This window comes from Aulostomus chinensis, chromosome 10 (assembly GCF_037954235.1).
Source record: "Aulostomus chinensis isolate RoL2024-O1b breed Wild chromosome 10, RoL_Achi_v1.0, whole genome shotgun sequence".
NCBI lineage: Eukaryota > Metazoa > Chordata > Actinopteri > Syngnathiformes > Aulostomidae > Aulostomus > Aulostomus chinensis.
The window spans coordinates 25,485,150-25,507,725 of NC_141329.1; the positions used below are offsets into that span (position 1 = coordinate 25,485,150).

Sequence of the window (22,576 nt, forward strand, 5' to 3'; positions counted from 1 at the left end):
TATTTTCCATTGTATTGAATAAAAAAAGTAAATTGAATGTGGGTCTGTGGGCCGACCACTGCTCTGCTGTTGCACTCTTTGGTTGAATGTCTGTTCTTCACTGGCATGCACGATTACCTGAGATACAGCTCACTTTCAAGATGTGAAGAGATCGCATGCAAAGTAGGGCTGAATGCAGCAAGCTTCAAAGAGGATGGGACAATGAAACAACGTACATCCTTTTTTTTAAAGCAATTTCGTACTGATTTTTTGTTTATTGTCATGTTATTGTTATTGATGAAAAACTGTTCTTATCATTTTTCTCTCATCTGACCAGAACTAAAGGCTATAGACAGGAAGTTGAAATGTTAAGGTGCTCAAGATGAAAAAAGTCTTCTGAGGTCCTCTACAGTCTTTGCTATGACTGTTGTGTACTTTTCTCTCGCAGTGTGAGTTGTTTCACCTAATCCTGGCTCATTCCCAGGGCGGGTATGATTGCAGTATGATTTCACTTCTTTCCAACATAATGGACTGCTGCTTTGACAAGTACATGAAAAAAAAACAAAAAAAAACAACAAACCTTTACAGAAAGACCTGCGTTGCAATCTCAGAGACACAGGATTCCACTGACAAGCTTTTTTGGTTAAACTACAAGATTCCCTTGATCCACAGAGGAAAAACCGTACCACCAGGACGGTGGTCAAGACTGATACTCTTTGTATGCCCTTTACTCTAAGTAATTAACGGTATGGATAAAGGTGGTTCTTGCTGAAAAGATGAGTTCTACACAAGATTGATCAGTGTGTATCTGCCAAAGAAAAGGTTACGATTTTCATGAAAGAGTGACATAACAGTGGCTGTAGCCTGTCAGAGTGAGAAGATTCATTGACAAAAGAGTGTGCAGGGGCGGCACGGTGGTGCAGTGGTCAGCACTGTCTCATCACAGCAAGAGGCTGAGGGTCATGAGTGATAATAAACTGCAAAACTGCATTTAATATCAACTGCCTGTCATGGGATAACTTTATCGATGTCAAAAACAAGTATATATTTCCTTCTAGTTCTCTCAAGTCCTCAGCTGCCTCCAGCCACTTACAATTTTCAGTGGGTGTTTGGGAATTGAAGTGATTGCTGGCTCTGCATTAGCTCAGAGTGGTCAAGGTTGTGGAGGCTAAATAGAGGAAATGGAAGTGGAGACATAATTCCAATGAGAAATGACACATCAGATTGCTGTATAATCCTACCTGTTCTATATAACCTTTACTCTTACGTGTACTGTCGAGAGTCCTCAACTGCACTCAGCACTCATTCAGTTGTGTCATTTCAGGCCATAACATCACCTTGGCAGCAGCAGCAGGATACAGTCTTGGACTAGCGTGTAATATATTTGTGTCCGGGGCAGCATGACTCAGAGGTAGAGTGGCCGTCTAGGTAAAATGTTTCTACAGCCAGGTAGCGTCATTCCACTGGGGTCTGAGCTTTAGGTCATCCCTCTCTACCTGGGCAAGGACTGAAGTTGTCAGGTAATTAACAGCACAAAGTTGCAGATAAATCTTGACTGCACAAGAAAAGTGTTTGTTTCTGTCACTAGTGTTCTTGTTCTCGCTATCCTTTTTATACGTTAAACAAATATAATTTTTCCTTTGAGCAAAGATGCCTTGTCAGATGCTGCAGGGAACAACACAGCGAACCCGATGGCAACTGATGGACGCCTAAGTGGCCTTCACTTTGTCTCAAGGATCAATATTTCTTTTCATAGACTGTTGTTACATTGTTGCTCTTATGGCCGTAAGAACTTGTGTGTTTTTGTTTGTGCCCTTGCCACAGGCCAACCTCACCACATCTCTATTGCTCTTGTTCTAAATCTTTGAAATTCTAGGATAACCACGACACCGGCCTAAAGTAAAAACCCACTTCACTTGATTTAATCATGAGATAATGTGGTTGTGTACTGATTTAACAGTGTCAACTACACTTGAAAAGCTTACCGATTAATGTTTAATAGTGATATTTTTCTTCTTCACGATACTCATTTGTTGATCATTCCCCTCTCTCTATTCCTCTGCTCATGTGCACTCGTGCCTGTCGGCTGTGTGTGTCCCTGCTTTGACATCCGGCGATGCAAAGCTCTGCATCGAGCCCTGAACAGGTGTCTCCAGCATTTCCACTGAATGTTATCGACTTGGCGAGCGTTCATGTGACCAGGTTTGTGATTAGTAAGTTAATAATGATTCCAGCAGCCAGAATGAACAGCATGACAGCCAGAGCCAGACCTCTGCGCAGAACCACGGTCCGATGAGGAAGCATCGCTGCTCCCACTGCTGGTTCCTCCTCAGCGACAACAATGCCAACAGTGTCCATTTGGACCTGTGAGGTGTGATCGTCTGCTGGGGAACAGACAGTTTTGTTAGAAATGTGTCACGTTTCAATACTTTTTTTTTTTTTTTTTAATTTGCTTATACATCAATTTGGTTATAATGAATGTCACATAAGGTGCAGTGGACCGATCAAGGCCAGACTTTTTCAAGCTCCTACGTGATTGACAGTCCAAAATCTGAAATGTTTTTGGACAATTCTTGTTTGGACATGAGTGAAAAGCTGCGTAAACCATTAAAAAAACACTGGCTTGCTTGTTAACATCTTTTTCTCATGATGTTTGTCAGCATTTACAGCATTAGGAACTAAGATCGGTCAAAATATAGCGCCTTAACATCGGTGTTCTTTTACCTTCATTGAAATTCAAACTGAACGTTAAAATGAATGTTTGAGCAGACAAGATAATCTCCCTTACCTGTGTGTGTAGAGCTCCCACACACTCCAGCTCTATTCTGGGCCTGGAAAAAAAAAACAAAAACAATATGCGAGCATTTAATTCCTAAAACCTCGAGCAGCAGTGGGAAGCTTAACCTCAGAATTCTTACCTCAGCAGTAGCTTTGTTCCAGTTCATTCTTACCAAATAGACATTCAGGAATGAGCACTGCAGGGCCACACAGGTAACCAAGCCTACCCACAGACCTGAAACAAAAGCCTCACACATGTAAACACGGCTGATGTGGATGGAAATAAAAAGGATATTTAAAGGACATAAATAACCATCCAGGCAACAACAACAACAGCTGAACTGAGGGTTGGAAACATCTCAGCAGTGAATCTTACCCTTGATTCCTAATTTGGCTGCAAACATCAGTGACACTCCAATGGGAAAACCGATTCCATAGTAACCCAAAATGTTGCAAACAGCTCCAACTTTCTGTTTACCTGCTCCTCTAATAATACCCCCAGTAGCAACCTGGTCATGCAAACAGATTGAAGATGTGGTTAGACTGCAGAATGGTGTATTTGGTGTGTTTTGTGGATGCATGATTGCAGACATGCTCACTGATACGGCATCGAGGAGGAGGAATGGTGCGTAAAAATCCATGACATCAGCAACCTTCTCTCGAATTTGTCTGTTGATAAAAAGAGAAGTAGTCAAAGTCAGCAGTTTCTCTATTACTCTGAAACAGAAGTACCTAAATTCTGTGTTTATGACTGAAATATGTAGTATTTTTTTGTAAATTGTAAATTAATCTCAGTGAGGGAACTACATAAGCGAGCAGAGCTGTCAAGAACGCTCCCCTTAGGTTAATATGTAAAAGGATATCCAAGCAAAGGTTACTGTTTTCAGGGTGAGCATTAACTCAGGAAATGGTGAAAGGTCATTTAAGAGACCCAACGATGACTCATCACACTCCCTCATAAAATCCAACATACAGAAGGCGCTGCATTTACAAATGTTATCCTAACAAATGCAAACTCTGGATCTTTATGATGCACTCACTTGTCATATGTAAAAACATAAGAAATGTGGTCCTTCAGGCTTCCGATGAGAACTGCCAGACACATCGACACTGAGCCTGCGGTGAAACACAGCACAGTTGAGTCAACTGATTTGAACTGATTTCCGAGCGCCTGACTAAAATTCACACCAAGGACAACCGCAATCCCCTACTACTAAAACTACATGATAAGATTTTAAAAATAAAGTAAACAAATGGGGCTTAGGAGCTAGCTAACCTGCACAGAACATGGCTAGTTTAGCAGACAGCTTGGCCTGCTCTGTGTCTCCAGCTCCCAAGGCATTTCCCACTCTGACACTGCCGGCCACACTGAAACCTAAAGGAAACTGGAAAACAAAAACACAGTGTTAACCTGCTGCATTAATATGTGATATATTTCACATAATAAGAAATAATTCTCAGTATTTGGTAAAGAAAGGCTGCTTTAGAGGAATGGAATCACCATAAATGCAACGTTTGAAAGTTCATATACAATTGCTTGAGCTCCGAGTTCCACCTCACTTATTAGACCTGTCAATGAAAAACAGATATTTATTTTTCTGACCAATTATAGGCAGACAAAAATGCCAAAAAACCCCAGTCTTACCTGCCAGAAAACCTCCAATCTCATACGTCCACCACTCAACACACAGCATGACCATGCTGGGAAATGCCAGGTGGATAAATGAGCCCCAGTCATGCAGGCAATCTTTAGACCAGCCTGTAATCAGTGAATCAACATTTTACCAAATAAAATAAACAAAATAATCCTCAGCTTCAGGAGTTTATTTAAATATGTTGATATTCCTCAAGTATCTTTACTCGGAGGTAGAAATATTACTAATGCTTTTCTCTGAGATGTCAAAGCTGATCCGTCTCCTCTGTAGCCAGCTAGCTACTGCGGGATACCTGAATGTTTCAAACTTTCCTCATTAATGACATCTGTTTATATTTTTCTCTCTCTTGAGAAATTAGTTCTCACCTCCCCAGGTGGCCTTGTGCAGACCTCTCCACAAGATATAAGCAAAGAGAATTCCAGCCAAGGAGAACTGGGAAATGGTGTTGGCCACAGCTGAACCACTGCAAAAAGTCATTTATTATCTATTGTCACAGTCATAACAATGCTGAAGGAGCCATTTGCAGTTTTCTACACTCACGCTACTCCTAAATTGAATGCGAAGAGAACGATGTAGTTGATGAGGCCGTTCAGGAGATTGACCACAAAACCTGTGAACACCTGTGGCCATATGATGCCCTGGAAGGGATGTTTCAGGTAGTTTTACTGTTCTATGCAACATCAACAGAGCAAGAATCAAAAAACTGAAGAGATTTGATTTCAATGCCACCTGCAAAGAAATTACTTAAAAAAATATGAAAGAAACAGGCTGGAACCCCTGTTCGATGTTTGCTGTCAAAAAAGGGGATTAAATCAGATACATTTCTCAGTCATGCGAATCCGTCCTGAACAAGAGAGTTCCATTTGGGACTTTACCTGGTTTTGCAGATATCTTGTTTCTAATGAGTACATGAATGTAGCCTGTAAGACAGAGGAGGGGAAAAAAAGGGGGTGGAAACACGGGACCATTGTGAATTGAGATGGGTTATAGGGACAGTTTAGACTCATTTGATGTGATCTGTGTGTGTGTGTGTGTGTGTGTGTGTGTGTGTGTGTGTGTGTGTGTGTGTGTGTGTGTGTGTGTTAGCTGCAGAGAAATCATGGGAACTTCACACGGACAGAGGGGATGAGTTTCTACTCACAGGAAGCGCCGGCATGAAGATCTTCACGTACATCTGAGACAACCTAGAGGCACATTCACTACCAGTCAGCAATAATTAAACACACAAGGAAAAGATGAAGGACACAGAATAAACCAGACCAGGAGAGAACAAATAGATTTGGAGACAGCTGACCTGGCAACCTCTGGATTCTGTCCAACAGCTAAGAGAATGGGCTCTGTGTTGATTAGGATCGCCCAGCAGGGGAAACACGCCAGAAACAAAATGAGGATCCCTCGTTGCACAATGACCCCGACTCTCAAGAGATTGCGGCCTCCAAAGGTCTCAAAGAAAAGATCGACAGATATTCTCAATAACTTGACCCAATGTCCTCAAATACCTCAAGAGAAGGTGCTCTACCTGAGAAATGAGGGTATCACACGCTGATGACAAACCGGAGCCAATAGATACACCTGTGACATTGATCACCTGCGGATGGCACAAACATGGGTGCTTGTTCAATCTGATGAATTCCACTCTATTCTGGTAAAAGGACAAGTTTACTCACCGCCACCGCCAGAGTCACGCCTGCCAGCTCTGTCTTTCCCAGATGGCCGCAGAAGACGGTGCTGACAAAACTCACAGCGAAGATCATGAGCTGAGACATGATCTGCCACAATCAACGAATGAAATGAAAGAATCAGGATGGATGACCAATTCAATAATAATAATAATAATAATAATAATAATAATAATAATAATAATAATAATAATGATAATGAAGGGTGTTAACTCAGTGCTTTCCCCTGAAATCAAAGACTGTTTATCTTAAATGGAAGGGTCCATCATTGATCATTTCACTGGTTGAGGCTACTCACCACTGGTATGGCCAGTTTACACTGCTCTCTGATTTCTGTCTTGAAGCCAACGGGGATCAACCTGCGGACCCGCTCGGGCACAAAACGTTCCGTCCATGAAGAAGAAGACGAAGGTGAGCTCTCTGTCCAGCTCTCCATGATCAGAAAGTTGCTCTGTCCTCCGCCGTATGTTGAAATTAAGACCAAGATCACTTGAAGTATATCGAGTTGACGAAAGCTGTTGTAATGCCTGTAGAACATGTGACGTCAGTGAGTTACAGTATGTGTCAGCCGGTGGTGACGTCAAGTTGCAGCGGCGAGTGGCCAAAGGCAAATTGAAAAGTGTTTTATTGATCAAAGCTCACACGTGTAAATCGAGCCCGGTCACCATTAAAATGAGTTCTTGAGCAGGTGAGGCCACACCTGCTCTTGAGAGGGAACATAAATGATGACGAAATCGGGAGAAACAATCACTAAACAGACGCCTTGAACGATTTATTGCATAGATTTAGTATTTGATCGGACAGTGTTACCTGTTGGATTGTTTTTATTTCGTTCACAAATGAAATTCAATAGAGAAAAATGAGTCAAGGAGTGTGAACAGTCCATTTAACAAAGTTTTCATGCTGCATGCCACCAATAGAGGGAGCTATTGCGTTGTTCACATATCCTGAGCTAGTTTCTGCAGCTCATCACAAATTAAAATCGTGAATCTTAGCAGTGAGAAATTAGATGACCTTTATTTTACGATTTAATCACAATTAATCATATAATCCCCCCCCCCCCCCAATAGAATATGATGTTGTCTTAAAAACCTTTGTTTGTGCTATGATTTTAGGGGATTGCTGAATGGATTATGAGGCTCCAGTGATGAAGTGATTGAATGCATGTTCTTCATCATTGGCATGACTATTGTGTGAATGTTATAAAAGACCAGTAATCACTTGATTCTTAAATTCACAGCTGCACTCAAGTTACATTTGCAAAGTGTCAGATAATCAAGTACTTTCTTTTTGGCTTTATTGTCAAAGGCGGCTTGTAATTTTTTCGGTGTAATTTAGATGTAATTATTCTGATAATCAATCCCTGAACAGATTTTGAAAGGTCTTAAAGGTGAATGTGGGATTTGAAGTCCAGGTAAGATCAGCTTAGACTTGAACAAACACTTTAGATGGTTTTGTACTGGTTTGGTCCCTCCATAGAGCGCTGTGACTTCACCACAAGCTCATGTGCTGTCTAGACTCAGCTGTCATTTACTCTGGCGACCAGCTTCATAAAAACAATCAAAGTTCTCTTTTCGCAGCGGCCGTGCAGAGCAGAAACTGTCCAGTATGTGTATTCCGTAGAACAACCTGAGCATCATCACGTGCAGTTTGGGATGAAGGTGCATGACCACCAAAATATACGTGCTTGGTTTTGGCATGCAGGATAAAAACAGACAATCAGCTGACGGTAAATGTCACGACTCTATTGACCAGGCGGGTTCATCAAAACAGTGTAGTGGGAACTTCAGAGGCAGGGACACAATGGTAGGGTTGCAGTGCCTCAGCCTCTTATTACACTGAAAAAAATGCCCTTTTTGCAGGCAAAGTGGTACAACAGACACATGAACTGTGGTCATCCGGGTGGATGCGTCATCCTCTTCCCTGTTTTTGAATACGTGTGTGGTACACGCAACACAAGTGTCTGAGAGGGAAACGTCCCTTAAGGTGAAGGAATCTGGGTACATTTCATGACAAGAAACGGTGTATGCAGGACACGCCAACGACAAAAAACATGAGGCGGCTGCAAATGATTCTGTTATTGAGCATCTATCCTGGGATGGAACCGTCTGGTAGTCACTGTGGGAGGTGATGACACAGTCCCAGTATCAGACACAGATGGCTGGACTTCAGAGGTGAGGGCAAGACTCCACTTAACTTGGACTTGCTGTTCATGACTTGAAAGCCCGTGACGTGTAAGACCTCAACAACATGGACAGACTTGCATGTTTTCACTCTCCTCTCATGACACACAAAGAGGTTTTTGAGCTTCTACCTCGCAGTCACGTGATCTACACCTGAAGCCTGATCTCTTTTATTTCCTTAAGACTACACTGTTGTTGCACTTCTTAGAAGGTATAAAACAAAAGCCTCTGAATGAAACACATTTTAATTAAATTACACCGGCTGTCTATTTGTCTAAGTTTTTGGTGTTTAATTATGGTTTGAAAATTAATTGCTAAAGTTGCTATTCCTCTTTAATTACGTATCAATGTTTAATTATTTCTGTGTTACATTTTTTTTTTTTGTGTAATGCACTTTGTAACACTGGATTGATATACAAATCCACTTTATTAGCAGATTATCAGAATCTGACATGGCTTGGTCAAGGTTCAGGCTTTCAACTTGCACGTGTCACTTTCTCCAACTACTGCTGGGTTCCCATCCTACAAAGCGCAGGACATTTTTGATTTGCGAAACTGAAGCCAGTTTTAGTAGTGACTTTTAGTTAATGAAAGCGCTGGCCTAAGTGTGATTGCATCAAAGAAGTCACTTATAAAGCTAAAGTTAGCTTGCACTGGTCAGTGTAAATGTTACTTGACCTTATGGATACTAAGAAAGGTCCTCTCTCCTCTTCTGAGTCTCTAAGACGTTGGCCTAACTCTTGTCCACAGCTTAATTGATACTCAAGTTGCCAACTGAAACACAGAAGTCTTTTTTGTGAAAGGAGGGATTGATTGTATCAGACAAGCCCCATCTTGTCCTCATGTGTAAGTGATACAGAAGAGGCGGAAGGTCATTAGAGGGCTGAAAGGCCTTCACGTTCACTATCTCCCGCAACAGGTGGATAAGACACATAATGTGCTTTCTGACCTCCTGGTCTCCCCCCCTGGGTTCTCTAGAATCACAAACAACAACAAATGTCATTCCAAAGTCACTCATTAAGCTTGCTAGTTGCTGACTTAGCAAGGAAAAAGGCCAGGTTTATAATAAGTTAATATTGATGTGTTTTGGGGATTTCGTGTGTTTGTAAAGACAGAGTAGTTTGCAGGTTAAGTTTCATATATATATATTATATATATATAGCCAATGATGGAGGCTATGATACATGAAGATGTGTTCCAATTGGATAATGAGTGGGTGGCTGACAGGCACCAAAGGGAGAGAAAGGCACTGTAATTACATGAGGTTTTTTTCCCCTGTGGGAGCAGAGATCATGGTGATTCCAACTGCTCTCTGCACCTAACCGCTTGTTAAACACTTTTAAACAGTCTAACATTTTAATTGTCCAGCAAAACTGTGGTCAGACCTTTGATGCAGTCCTCTCATGTCATTTCTCTACCTTCGCTGCCGTGTTAACATTTTCCTCTGTTGCATGGTGCCACCGGCTTACTTCGGTGCCCTTTACTGCCTTTTGTGTCCCGCAATGAACTTTTTGAAGTATCTTGGAAACCCATATGCTGCCTGCAGAAAAGTGAAGTTGATAATCATGGGGACATTCATGTAAGAGGTCACATTTTAGCTAACCATGACGCGAGACAACGTCTCGACAAGTGGACAGTGACACACGGGTCTTTCCTACATGTATTAGGTGTGGCTTTCAGTGGAGGATTAGTGTGGCTTTCCATGCTGTGTTTACCGGATTATACCAGCTCTAAGAAGAAGACAAGAGGTCACTGGAAGCAGAGAGGCAACACGTTCAAATGCAGGCAATAATCATATGAAGTTGAGAAAGAGCTAACTGGTGATTAAAGTGGGATCATTTTATTTTGGATGATGGAAGGGTATGACGATGCTGTTTTCACGGATTGATCAACCTCATTAAAGCCTTTTAAAACCTGGAGGCCGACAGTTGAAATCTGACTAAGGAATCAGGAGTCTAGATTTTAATCCAAGTGTTTTGCCAAAGTTGAAATATTATGTGCATGATTCAAACTTTTAAAACATACAAGACATACCATTATCTTTTTACATCATAACCTAAACTTACATGGTAAAATCTCTACAGATGTCCAGAAGCCAGAGTCATGACAGTTCATTGTTTCATGGGAAGTAACACTTCATGACACTGTAATGGAGTACATGATGAAACAATGTTTTCCCAGAAGTTAGTTAAGTTCACATAGAGGTTAGCTTGATACAAATGCTGGTCAAGTGTTTGGTAAACTCCACAGATGTTCGAGAAGCAGCCTAATCAGCTGATCTGAGTCAGCTGAGGCAGTGATAAGCACTAAGTCTCTACTGAGTAAGACAAAACTTCACTCCTTAAACTCTAGATTATTACTCCAAAAATCTTAACTCTGTCCCATTTTTTAGCTTCCCTCCTGAAAATCCTGGTATTGTTTAATTTTGGGCCATTAGGCTACCCGTCTCACATGGATTGTCATGTGTGAGATGCTCATAAAGTTGAAATGTGTGAGAGAAAAACAACGCAATAAGATGGTATTTGCAGAGTGAGAACAAGTTAACTTGGCTTTGGAAAATGTCTCCCTCCACTAATTGCTTCTCAACAATTCAGTTGAAAAACCTATCTTACAATATCAGCATAAACACAAAAAATGGTTGTCCCCTTGATTCAGAAGAGAATTAAAGTTTCCTCCCTTGGCTCATGTTCAACCCTCCCTCCGTGCTTCATTGAAACCATGATAGTGTTTTTATGGTACTCCTGCTAATATCTGGACCGATAGACAGACATGGGTGAAAACACAACCTCCTTGCCGGAGGTACTTATTTATTGCATTGAAACACAGTGTATGTTGTGTTGATTTAGACATTTAACAGTGTGTTTACAGTTCAATAAACCAGCGTGGTTGTGCAGGGTTTTTTTTTGTTGTGGTGATAAATTTCAAAGTTCAACTGATGCTGGAACAGCATATTTCCTCATAAATAGGCCATAACAGGGGTCAGCAGGGATACGTGCTTATTTGTAGTTATGATTTTGCACATTAAATCTCCAGTATTTACAAACAATAAAGAATCAAATATCTATATCCGTATTTGGTAACACTTTACAATAAGGGTACAATAGCCATCGTGAGTTCAGGTGTTAATAAGCATTACCTAACGGTTAATAAACAGATAAATGCAGTGTCCAGTAAACATTTGCTGATGGTGTTCCTGTTAGTAACACATTACCTAACGGTTAATGAAGACACTATTAACTTCAGGGAATACACTCGTAGATATTATACAATTAATTAAATGAGAGGCACAAATTGTTAACAAATGTCTGTCATGGAAACTTTGCTGAAAAAAGCCGTACGTAATGATAAAAAAAAAATAAAACATTTAACGAACTGTATTAACTAATATATTAATATACCTTTGTTTTTTTGTTTTTTATAAAGCATTACCCTTTATTGTAGTAGTTGTAGTAAAACCACAAATATTCCATTGCATTTATTCAATGATAGAAGTACTGACATAAAACTTATCAAAAGCACAGTTCAGGCAGCAGGTGTGCACAGGTCAGTATCAGTATAAACATTTAAGAAACATTTGAACTTGGGTCTGGGTGAGATGGGGGGGTAGTTTGATCCTATAACAGTGTATCATACTCTACAACTCATCATATATGTAAAATCTTACTCTTCAGATAAATCTATTGTTGCCAAATAAATCTAGTGAGGTAAAAAGTACATTATCCTCTGAGATGTAATTGAGTACAAGTTTTAAAAAGTTAAATTACTAAAGCCAAGCAGAGGTACCTAAAAATGTTCTTCGGAGGGAGTGCGTTATCTTCCAGTATGGCTTATTGCTATCAAATGTGGCTCCATGTGTCTGCAGAAAACAATTCCAACACATTTGACCTTATCAGCTGTCTTTCCTGTGATAAAAAAATGTGATTTAGCTGCTCAGGTGCATTCCAGTCTCATTTTATCCAATTACATTAACACCAACCGTCATACTGCTTTACCGAAAGAAGAGAATTTTCAAAGTGCAACTTTATTATGGTACATTGTAAATAGAAAAAAAATAACTTCCTCCTTTCCTAGTGATATTACTCACCACTTTCACTCATGAAACAAACTCATGCATCTCCTGGCAGACTTGAGTCCTAACGGCATCCAGACGGCCCAACGAGTCATTCTGTGCTGTCACCTCTACCAGAGGTCTTTTTCTGGTACCTGTGGTTAAGGAGGGCAGGATGTGTGTAGATCATCTTTCAGGGCAGCACCAGGATCATATCCCGGTAACGTTAGCCCAGGTGGGGAAGGAGTCCAGGTGAAACATGGCCCTACCCCAACTGTTGATAGCCACTGTGATGCAAAGGATTCCAATAATGTTCATGACTATTCCCGTCTTGGCCTGATGGACAAGAAGAGTTTTCAGTTATTCAAGATACAACCACCAGCTGGTTATCTTTCAGCGTGTCATCTGGAAAGAAGACATTTGGCCTGACTCTGCTCCTATGAAGACATAAATTCAGCAGTCCCACACTTGTGTAATAGGGGCCCTTAAGTGACACTTTGCATACTCAGCATATAATTTACTATATAAACACAGTAAGCCAGTACTATACTCACCATGTCAGCAACCCTGAGGTATCCATAAGAGAAGACTATGGCATTTGGGGGCGTAGCAACAGGCAGCATGAAGGCAAATGAGGCACTAAGAGTACAAGGCACCATGACGAACAGCGGATTGATTCCAATAGACTGGGACTGAGGAATCACACAGAGAGAATCAACAGTCTGAGATGTGGATGAAGTTCTACGTCTGCAAGCATTATCACTGACTCAGGGTAAAACGTGTACAAGTCTGGCAGGAGATGGACGACTCATTAGGTGGGTGTAATTAAGATGTCATTCCTGCAGGCTGGGGACTGAGTCATGGTATTTAAAATAGAAAAGCACTAGATATGTAATGATAATGGCAGACTACTGAGATCCTGAAAACATTACTCCGTGGAATTTGCTTCTGAATTACACATCCCGCTGCACAGTAGCTTACAAGTGCACAGTAATTTCTGGATCTCAAAATAAACAACCAGCAAAAAAGACGGGAACTGTATAGTTAGTCGTACCGAAACTGTAAGCAGCATATCAGGTTACGGTGGGTTTTAAGAGTGAAACAGGGTGATGCACTTTTTTAATCAAAGCTAAAATGTAGTGAAATGCTACAAGCCACAACTCCCCCAAAAGTGTGATCTTCTCCCTTTCAGTTGCATGGAACTGATTGAAAACTCTCTCTCGTCTCCCTCTTCTCTTCAACCTCTTTTCACACAAGAGATGGGTGCCATCTTGGCTTCACTCTAAATAAAAATCTGTTTGAATACCCCTGCTTGACACTGACTTTCACAAACCCGAGTGCAAGACTAAAGCCCACAGTGCAGCCATTATTCAGCTGCAGTGGCGTGGACCGAATGACAAGGCACTGGGGTTGAATTTGCATGTTTGGCAAGTTGCTAATGGGGGGGAGGGGCCCAGGGAAGGGGCCCAAACATATTCAGCCTGGATGACCAACTAGATGTGTGACCAAACAAGGGAAAATAGGGCAACTCCCATTGGGAGTGGTTTCAACAGAAGGCTCCAATTGGATAACTCAGTTCAAAAGAAACTGCACTAAGAAAAACTTGATCTCCCTGAACAATGCTGCCTCTATTATTTTTTTCATGATACATGTCTCAAATACTATAAATGAACTCTTACCATTGAAGCTAAGACAGGTAGGAAGAGTGTTGCTGTGGCTACATTACTAGTACACTCTGTGAATGTAGCAATAAGTAAGCATAAGATGATAGCAATGGCCCATGGAGGGATGCTTTGCAGGGGAGTCATTTGATCTCCCATCCACTTGGAGAGTCCTGATACCTAAGGAGATATAACACAATATAAACATTGTAACATGGTGGAAGTATCACTTAGTAGGGATGTTCAAGTTCAAAAAAATCCATTATAACATTTATTTTATACAGCCACATGATAGCATTAGCAGGCAAAGCAGAAACCTGAATATATTATTTAAATAAAATTCACTCTGGATTACACAGATGCTATGTAGGCTGTGTACTACCACTGGATCTATCCCTGGGAATCCCTCCTACGAAGACATCCAGTGTAGGAAACTGCAACTAACAATACAAACTACTACATATGGGAGGTAATTACGGAACCTAAATACATAGAATGGCTGAAAAAATGTTGACCATAAGTAACATAAAAAACAGGGTTTGAAAAAGAAAAGATACTAACTTTAGGCAACAGCCAGCCAAACCAACCCTCCCCATCTCCTGAGACATTATCATTCTAAGCTCTTAGCCCAGATGTAATGTCCTATTAACATCATGACTGTCATTGCCACTTACTTCACTGCCCTTCGCCAGGGCAAAACCTCCTCCAAGAAGTAGGACGATGCCCCATGGTAACTTCTTTTGGACGACTTTCCAGGTGAGTAGAGGTGGCGTTGAGCCAGCAGTTTGATGGGGTGCTACAGAGCCAATGAATTTGACAAAGTAGTTAAAACACTGGCTCTGCAGAACCACTGTGTGACCTTTAGAGCGATACTTCAATCTACATGCGTATTTTGATCTTCAAGAAGTCACAAAGATGCTTTTTGAATTCACAGACACCCAAACCACCCAACCCCCATCAATTCTTTGTGACTTCAGAATGCAGAAAGAGTCAGCAACGTATATTTCATTTGAAGCTAATTGCAACCGGTCGCTAACAACAGCTACGGCAACTCAACAACAGAAAAAAACGCCCAAAAATGTGACTTTTAAAACTCTGAAGTATCGTCCAGTGTAATCCAAGTTTTCTCTATCCAGCCGTATGCTCAGTAACCCACAAACACTTTGATTTGAGCTAAAACCAAACAAATTATAGCCCTTGTGGTTCAGCAATCGTTCATGGTAGCACCAAGCTTGACCAGCTGGTGCATACAGTTGAGCCAACTCGTTCGCTCTCGTCGGTGCATGTTCATGGTAGAGCTAACTGGAAGTGTCAGTTTGTTTTTAGCTCAAATCAAAGTGTTTGTGGATTACTGAGCATACAGCTGGATAAAGAAGTACTTGGATTATACTGCATGATGTGGTTTAGGGTTTCTAAATTGATATTTGTGGGCATTTTTGCTGTTGTTTTGGTGCTGTGCCTCTCGTTAGATGTACGTTGCCATTAGTTTCTAGCTAAATCTACCTGGCTTGCTCTTTCTGCGTCAAGTCGCATGCAGGTAGGAGCTCAAGACACCTATTTTTTGAGTACTTAGGCAGAAAACACTTTTTGAATGAAGTATTACTTGAATCTACTGTATGCTCTTCAAGGATGCTGGCAAACCTGTGTCAAAACTCTGAGTCCTCCAAGAGCACAAACGTGGGGGTTTGGATGGCAGAACAAAGAGAAGGATGGCGATGAAGAGAGCCACAGTGGCGTCTGTCACGTACCTGAAGAAGAAATGAGCTATGAAACATTCTTCGCAGTAAATTAATAGATCTAGGGTGGAAAAAAACAACAACAACAGGAAATACGTACTCTGCTTTGGAGTTGAAGATATTGGTTGCCCAGCCGTATACAAAACCTGGGTCTCTTGAGAACCACAACACCACCAGCAAAATGAAGAGACCCAAGACGTTGATCTCTCCAAAGGACATGGGCCCCAGCAGGCGATGCTGTTCCCGGATCACGTTATAGGCAGCAATCTCCTTCTCTGTCTTCACAGCCCCACAACCCCATGTCTTCTTAAAGCTAGAGACATCACATGAGAAAAGAATTGCCGTGTCACCTCTACATTCAATCACACTCCTGATGCGGTTTAAATTCTCTGGATGTTGATTCAAGTATTTGTCAGTACAATTAGGCTTTAACCATCCCCCCAAAAACTCACTTGAATCCCATGAAGACGAACTGCAGCCAAAGCCAGGCCAGTGTGAGCATGAGGATCATGTTGGGGAAGGCAAATCCAAACCAGGAGGCAAAGTTAATCACATCATCGTTTTGAGGAAAGAGTCTGAGGAAAAGAACAAAAAGGGAGTAAAACATTCCAATCAAAAAGGTTTAAAACGATGAAATGGTGCTACAGAAAATAACACTCACTGGCTCATTTGGCCCTTCAGTACCAGATTGGGACCGGTCCCAGTCAATGTGGCGGTGCCGCCGATGCTGGCAGCGTAGCAGACACACAAGGTCATCCCTTTACACATTCTCAGTCTCTCAGCTGTTTCCTTGTGCCTGGCAGCCTCTACGGCGGCATCTAAGAAAGTCACCACCACTGGGCCTTCAAACAGAAACCAAGAAATCAGAGGAGCAACACCCTAAAATTCAGCCAAACAGATTTTTCACGTCAGCTAACCTTGTCCGTCGCTCTGTTTCTCTGTCTGTGGAGGCTGTTTGCTGTCCGTCTCTGATGTCTGGACCTGCTCCTCAGAACTGAGGATCTGAGGTATCTCCACCTCGCTGTTGTTGAGCTGTTCCAGCACTGCTTGGACGATAGGCACCATCATGGCTGTGGTCGCCGTGTTACTGATCCACATGGACAGGAAGGCCGTCACACCCATGAAACCAAGCATCAAACTGCCAGAGCGATTACAAATAAACATGAACCGATTAGTGACCTTCAGAAGGGAAACGTGAACATGAATGTTTTACAGCCATCCACAACAAAATGCTGGCTACATGTCTGACAGCAGTGAACATTTCCTTATCTATATTGATGTCGCTGCTGATAAGATATCATTCAGAAGAGGAGATCTAAGAACAGATGATGTGCCAAACAGATTATCAGCTGTGGTGACATGCAACACTCACAGAGCGGGACGCACACCAACAAACAACAGCACCCTCAAGGCGATGCGCTTGTGCAGATTCCAGTGCTCCACAGCGACTGCCACCATCAGTCCCCCCACAAACAAAAGGTTTGTGTCCTTCAGGTACTGCATACACACCTGAGAAAGACAGCGAGATCAGTGAGACTCCCTGCCGAGAGGATTTAAAACATCAGTGCAGAAATTGTACTCACGTCTTTGGACTCCATGATGCCAAACAAGGGGAAAAGAAGGGCTGGTAGCAGAGCGGTTACAGCCAGTGGTAGGACCTCTGTGCACCAGTACACTGCCATCAGGATTATCACGTAGGCGCATTCTGCCTCCTGCATGAAAACATGTAAAAACATTGGACATTTTCACACATATAATAAGTTTAGTGCTCAGCATTTCCTCTGGAAAGGTGCCGCGTGATGGTCAAAACAATGCAACAGCTTCTGTGATCAATAACTCTTACATAATTTTAATAGGATGTCATGATGGTTCAAAGGGTAAAGATAAGGGTTCTTGTTGTATTGTCTGTGGTCACCTGGTTGTACATTTGCAAGACCTCTTAATCCAACCTCTCAAAAACACTGTCAAACTGACATTTGCATGATTTATTGCCTGTGTAAAGACTTCTCCAAGATCATATTGAGTCCCTTTGTTGATTTTAAATCTTTTGTCTGCAGGTGAGCAAATAATCCTGAATTTAATCTGCTATCGTTCTGAGTCTCCATCTCCTCAGGGAGCACCTTTGTTCATAGTAGACTGGGGCATGCCATGTAGTTTTTTCCATGTGCAGGCTATAATAACACGTCTCTATGTCACATGTAGTTGTAGCAACGTTCTCTCCGTGTTCCCACGCTGGACACGACCCTTCATGCTAACAGCAAGGAGTTAAAACAACAGAAACGCACCGGCCTCAGGCAACACTGGACAGTTCTCATGCATTTTGCCCCAAAGTGCGCAGTGCACTTGTGATCCGCATCAACAGGTGCAAGAGAAAAACTCAGAGAATCATTAAGAAGCAGCATTTTCGGGCAAAACGTATCTACCAGAGTCTGTCAATGTCGTTACCAATTCGTATTTAAGTCAGTTTAATTACAATTACAGTAATTCTGGGATATCGTGCTACAAAAAACAAAACAAAACAAAACAAAAAAATCAATTACACATGCCAGAGTCACCAAAACTAGACTAATCCGCAGTTATCTTTAGTTTCATCCAAATCCGTTACATACCGGTGTCCCGATCACCAACGGTAGTGGAAGAAGAAGGAACGGAGTTGAGAAGAGGATGAGCTCGCTCCTTACAGAGCGGAGATATTTGAGAAATGCCATCCTAAAGGAAAGCCTAGAAAGGGAAGCACTCGCACCATGGATCGCGCTTTTGAGGCGCAGAGTAGGGGAGGAGAGTCAATTCAAAGTGGGAAGGGAGGGAGTGAGGAAGGGAGAGAGCGAGGGTGGGAAAAGTTGTGCTTGGGGGCTACCATTAAAGAGCGGGAGCAGCTTGCTGAGCATATGGAGACGTTTTTACAAACAAAAAATGCACAAACCTGGAAAAAAAAATCTAAAAAAAACTACTCCACTTTCTCATAGAGGAGACTCCCATAAACAGACCTCCAGTGAAGATGATACACAGTTAAGGACTTCTTATTCTGAAGATGCCAAAGGTCAGCTGATGCCATTTATCATTAACTTCATCAGGAGTTTTTGTTGAGAAAAGAAGAAAAAGAAATGATATTTACCAATGAGTCCGTATAATAGGTTTATTTTTGATTATCGCCCTTTTTTTGAACAAGACAACATGAAACTGTTGACCTTGTACTGTAATAGTAGACAACAGCAAAAAAAAAAAGCAGGTCTTTTCTCGGTCTTTCTTGTTCCAAGTTGTATGAACGGTCTGTAATAACCTCCCTTCCACTCCCTCATCAACTACTAATGCACAAGTAGCTCCACCTCACGTCCTGATCATAGTGAGGCAGCAATAAAGCAGAGAATGGAAGCACAACCACAAAAAAAAACAACAACAAAAAAGTACAAATCCCATTTTTCTCATTTTGTGAATGTGAGCTCTACAATGACAATAGGATGTATGACTCTGGAAACATCAGCAGCACCAACCTGTATGTAGCCGAGAAGACATGTAGTTGCTTGAGAAGGAGCACCAACATTGTTGCAACTATATATATATATGTTTATGTAAATTAAACCAGTCAATTTCCCAATAATGTCTGCAAGTTATTTGCTTCTATTCCACTATTTCAACACATCTCAACTTTATAAAATTGAGTCAGGACATGTAAATGAAGGACTGACTGGCCTTTTCCAGATTACATAACAGGACAGATAACTTGAACTGAAAGACTTGTTTTCATAATAACCTGTTAAAAACAGAGCAGATGTGAAATCAGTGGACCTTTTTTGAACACTTGGGAAAAAATCACCATCCCCAAAATGTCTTTCACTGATCAGGTTTACCTGTAATCGCAGGTGTCTGTTTATTCTTGTCATAATTGGTTTGCTTTGGAAACCAGTGACACTTAAATTGATGTTTGTCTGTATTTGGTAACTTCTGATATCCTTTTAAAAAAAATAAATCAGTGATATTTCTGTCTCTTGCTGCAGTCAGTCTTCCCCAGAAAATTCTAAATTTCACACAGTACTAGAAATGGGGATTCTTTATGGACCCCCTTCTTTAGTTTACATTGTAAAACTGAATATTGATTTTTTTTGTGTCCATCGGAATAAAATTATAGCTGTAACCTAAGACCTGAGAAAAATATCGTGGGCATATATCCGGCGCAGTTGAATGTTGTAAAAGAATCTCCAATAGCAACTGACAACAACCAACAAAACGGGAATTTTGGACTTTACGCAATCACATCAAAAATCAGCACACTTAGAAATGTCAGTAAACACATGGCATCAAAGTTTGTGTCATGTCAGCGAGGCCTGGAAGAATCTGACAAAAAAACTGGGAATATAAATGTTCTGTGTGTCAGACGTGGTTTAATTTTGACATTGCTTTGACGGGGGGATTAAAAAAAACAAACTTTTTCAATAAAATTATGAAAATAGATTTTGCTTCATGCCTCATGTAAATGGAAAAGAAAAAACATCTGCAGCTTCCTAATGACCTCAGCAGTTGTTCATGGTGTCATAGAGACGCTCATAGCTCGTCTGAGTGATAAGACACATCGGAATTACTGTAGTATAATTACACGTCTGTGCTGCATGTGACAGTTTTCTTATGTCCGTTGTCTTTGATCATAATAATAGTAATAGCTCGGTGTTATATAGCGCTTTTCAAGAAACCCAAGAACACTTTACAAAGCAATAAATACATACCCGTTGCATTTGTGCACTGCATTTTCAAGACATTTGCAGTAAATTCTTACTATCAAAACCACAAAGTGTTTTTGGACATCAGGCACAATACACTGAGCCAAGGAATGTCATGTTCTTTGGCTGTACGTCTTTGTAAAAAAATGCTGACAGTAATTATGATGCAATGGTGGTACGCTGAGATGAGAGAAGCTTTTAATTTGTATCCCTGTAATTGTGACTTTGCAGCCCAGAACGAGGTTTTCAACATTCATAGGCTCATTTGTTCCTATTTTGAAGACATGTAAGATTTGTCATGATCTGGTCAGTCCATTCATTACACTTCGACCAGGATCTCTCGAATTCTCTCGTATTGCTTTATCATGGTGTTACTATGCAGCTTTCGCGTTCCTCGAGTTTATTTATACATCATACATATTTATTTTAAATCTACTTATTTATATGCATGCCAAGCCAAATACATGAATGGAGGACATGAGAATTGAAACTAAAACTTATGTTCTTCAAGTTGGCAGCTGAAATCTGCAGGCTATATAAATATAACCTTTACAAGTTACGTCCTGTCATAACAGACCCTGCAAGGATGTTTTAGAGTATAAATCCCTTCATAAATAACATTGAAATATTAATTAATTTAGATTCAGTTCCTTCCAGGTCCTCCTGTAACTGTAAAAACTTTAGCGAACCAGAACCAGTTTTTTTTTGTTTTGTTTTTTTTGGTGCTTGTATGACATACAATGTTCTTTAGGCTTAAATTAAACATTACATATTCTACATCCTATACAGTTGAAATGATCAATTTTCAAGTATCATCTATGCAGGTCTACTTCCAGCCTTCAAAACCCTGAATCCCAGCAAGCTGCCACTTTTGTAGGTTTTTTTTTTGGGGGGGGGGGGGGGCAGGGGGAGTATATTGAGGCATGAACATGACGTAGGACGTACCTGACATCCTGATCAAAGTGCTCCAGATGTCCAACTGTGATCACCTTTGACCGACATCCAGCTGTTGCGCCTACATTTTAGGTTACATTTCATCAAAACACTGCCCTGGTAGAGAGAGCTCTTGTTCTAACTTCTTCCAAATGTATTTTCTATTGCACTCTGTAAAGGTCTGATGTGTTGCTTCTGAATGAAAAGTAACGGAAAATGAACGATCAGTTTGTGAAATTACAGCTCTTGTGCCACCTTGTGGAGATTATTCTCACTACATCTGACAAAACGTACTACACTGCAGTGAACTTGACTTGAACATAACTCTAAAAAACTAAAAGTCTATTGAAGAGCCACCTGTATTTTAAGCCCTTGATAAAGTAAATTGTCAGCTCACTTCTGTCCTCTTCGCTCATCAGTGACATGAACGTTGCAGAGACAGATCATAACGCCAACGGGAGAAAATACAGACATCATGTATACATAAAAAAAAAACATAGAAGCATTAACCGATATTCTGAAATGCCACAGAGAACATAATGTACATTTGCCTGTTTTTTTTGTTTACGATTATCAATTAGTATTCTTTTCCAAAAGAAAAAAAATCCTAAAAATTTGTTGAATTTTGAAAAAGGCCTGCTGAGACGAATTATTTTAATCATTGAGGTATCTGCTCATTATTTACTTGACGAATAATTTTGTCTATAAAATGCTAAAACATTTTTAAAACTGCTCATTTGTGTTCAAATGGCTTCCTTAGTCCATCAAAAAGTAAAAAAAAAAAAAAAACTACAACAAATCAAAACACAGATTTACTGTCATAATCTTTACGTTTCTGGGCCTGAAACTAGCAAATGTTTGACTTTTTTTTGCTGTAAAGAAGACTGCTAACACCTTATCCATTAACAAAATTGATCGAGAGGGTTTCTACAGTGGTATTTATGATTGTGTGCCATGTCTGGCAAAGTGGGTCCATGGACCAGGGCACAGGGCACCCACATAGGGATGATCCTAAATATGTGTTATTATACGATTTTTTTCAGACAATAAGTACATTTATCTTTTAATACAAACAAATCTCTCTTTTAAGACTGTCAAAACAATTAGAATACAGTTAACAGTTCCGTAGAAACCACAAAAATCCCCTGTGTCGCCGCACGTCTGGTGTTCCTTGCGGGGGGGGGGGGAATCGTGTTGTCACATGAGATGAGG

At 40.9% G+C, this 22,576-nt stretch overlaps 2 protein-coding genes across 9 annotated transcripts; both read right to left on the reverse strand.

Annotated features, from left to right (window-relative positions):
* Positions 1-200: 200 nt before the first annotated feature.
* slc47a3 (solute carrier family 47 member 3) lies at positions 201-6,745 on the reverse strand. 8 transcript variants are annotated; one of them, XR_015118210.1, is made up of 19 exons: positions 6,390-6,745; positions 6,080-6,181; positions 5,932-6,000; positions 5,707-5,855; positions 5,554-5,596; positions 5,288-5,332; positions 4,953-5,050; positions 4,778-4,875; positions 4,403-4,516; positions 4,259-4,326; positions 4,034-4,142; positions 3,798-3,873; positions 3,357-3,426; positions 3,134-3,266; positions 2,898-2,992; positions 2,768-2,810; positions 1,247-2,363; positions 1,073-1,147; positions 201-513 (listed from the first exon to the last, which is right to left on the reverse strand). XR_015118210.1 is itself a non-coding variant. In XM_086216632.1 (17 exons), the coding sequence occupies exons 1-17, from the start codon at positions 6,627-6,629 to the stop codon at positions 2,170-2,172; spliced, it is 1,743 nt and encodes a 580-aa protein (XP_086072758.1). In that variant the 5' UTR covers positions 6,630-6,745; the 3' UTR covers positions 201-2,169. The 8 variants fall into 8 exon arrangements, 2 of the variants coding, with proteins under 2 accessions (XP_086072758.1, XP_086072759.1); XR_015118209.1 differs by having other exon boundaries at positions 201-1,475; positions 1,965-2,363; XR_015118207.1 differs by having other exon boundaries at positions 201-1,486; positions 1,965-2,363.
* A 3,633-nt stretch (positions 6,746-10,378) lies between these two features.
* On the reverse strand, positions 10,379-18,633 carry slc13a5b (solute carrier family 13 member 5b). The gene is made up of 12 exons (XM_086216634.1): positions 18,329-18,633; positions 17,303-17,431; positions 17,092-17,228; positions 16,637-16,857; positions 16,381-16,561; positions 16,172-16,294; positions 15,820-16,032; positions 15,625-15,731; positions 14,658-14,779; positions 14,002-14,163; positions 12,877-13,014; positions 10,379-12,658 (listed from the first exon to the last, which is right to left on the reverse strand). The coding sequence occupies exons 1-12, from the start codon at positions 18,425-18,427 to the stop codon at positions 12,533-12,535; spliced, it is 1,758 nt and encodes a 585-aa protein (XP_086072760.1). The 5' UTR covers positions 18,428-18,633; the 3' UTR covers positions 10,379-12,532.
* Between the last annotated feature and the right edge of the window lie 3,943 nt (positions 18,634-22,576).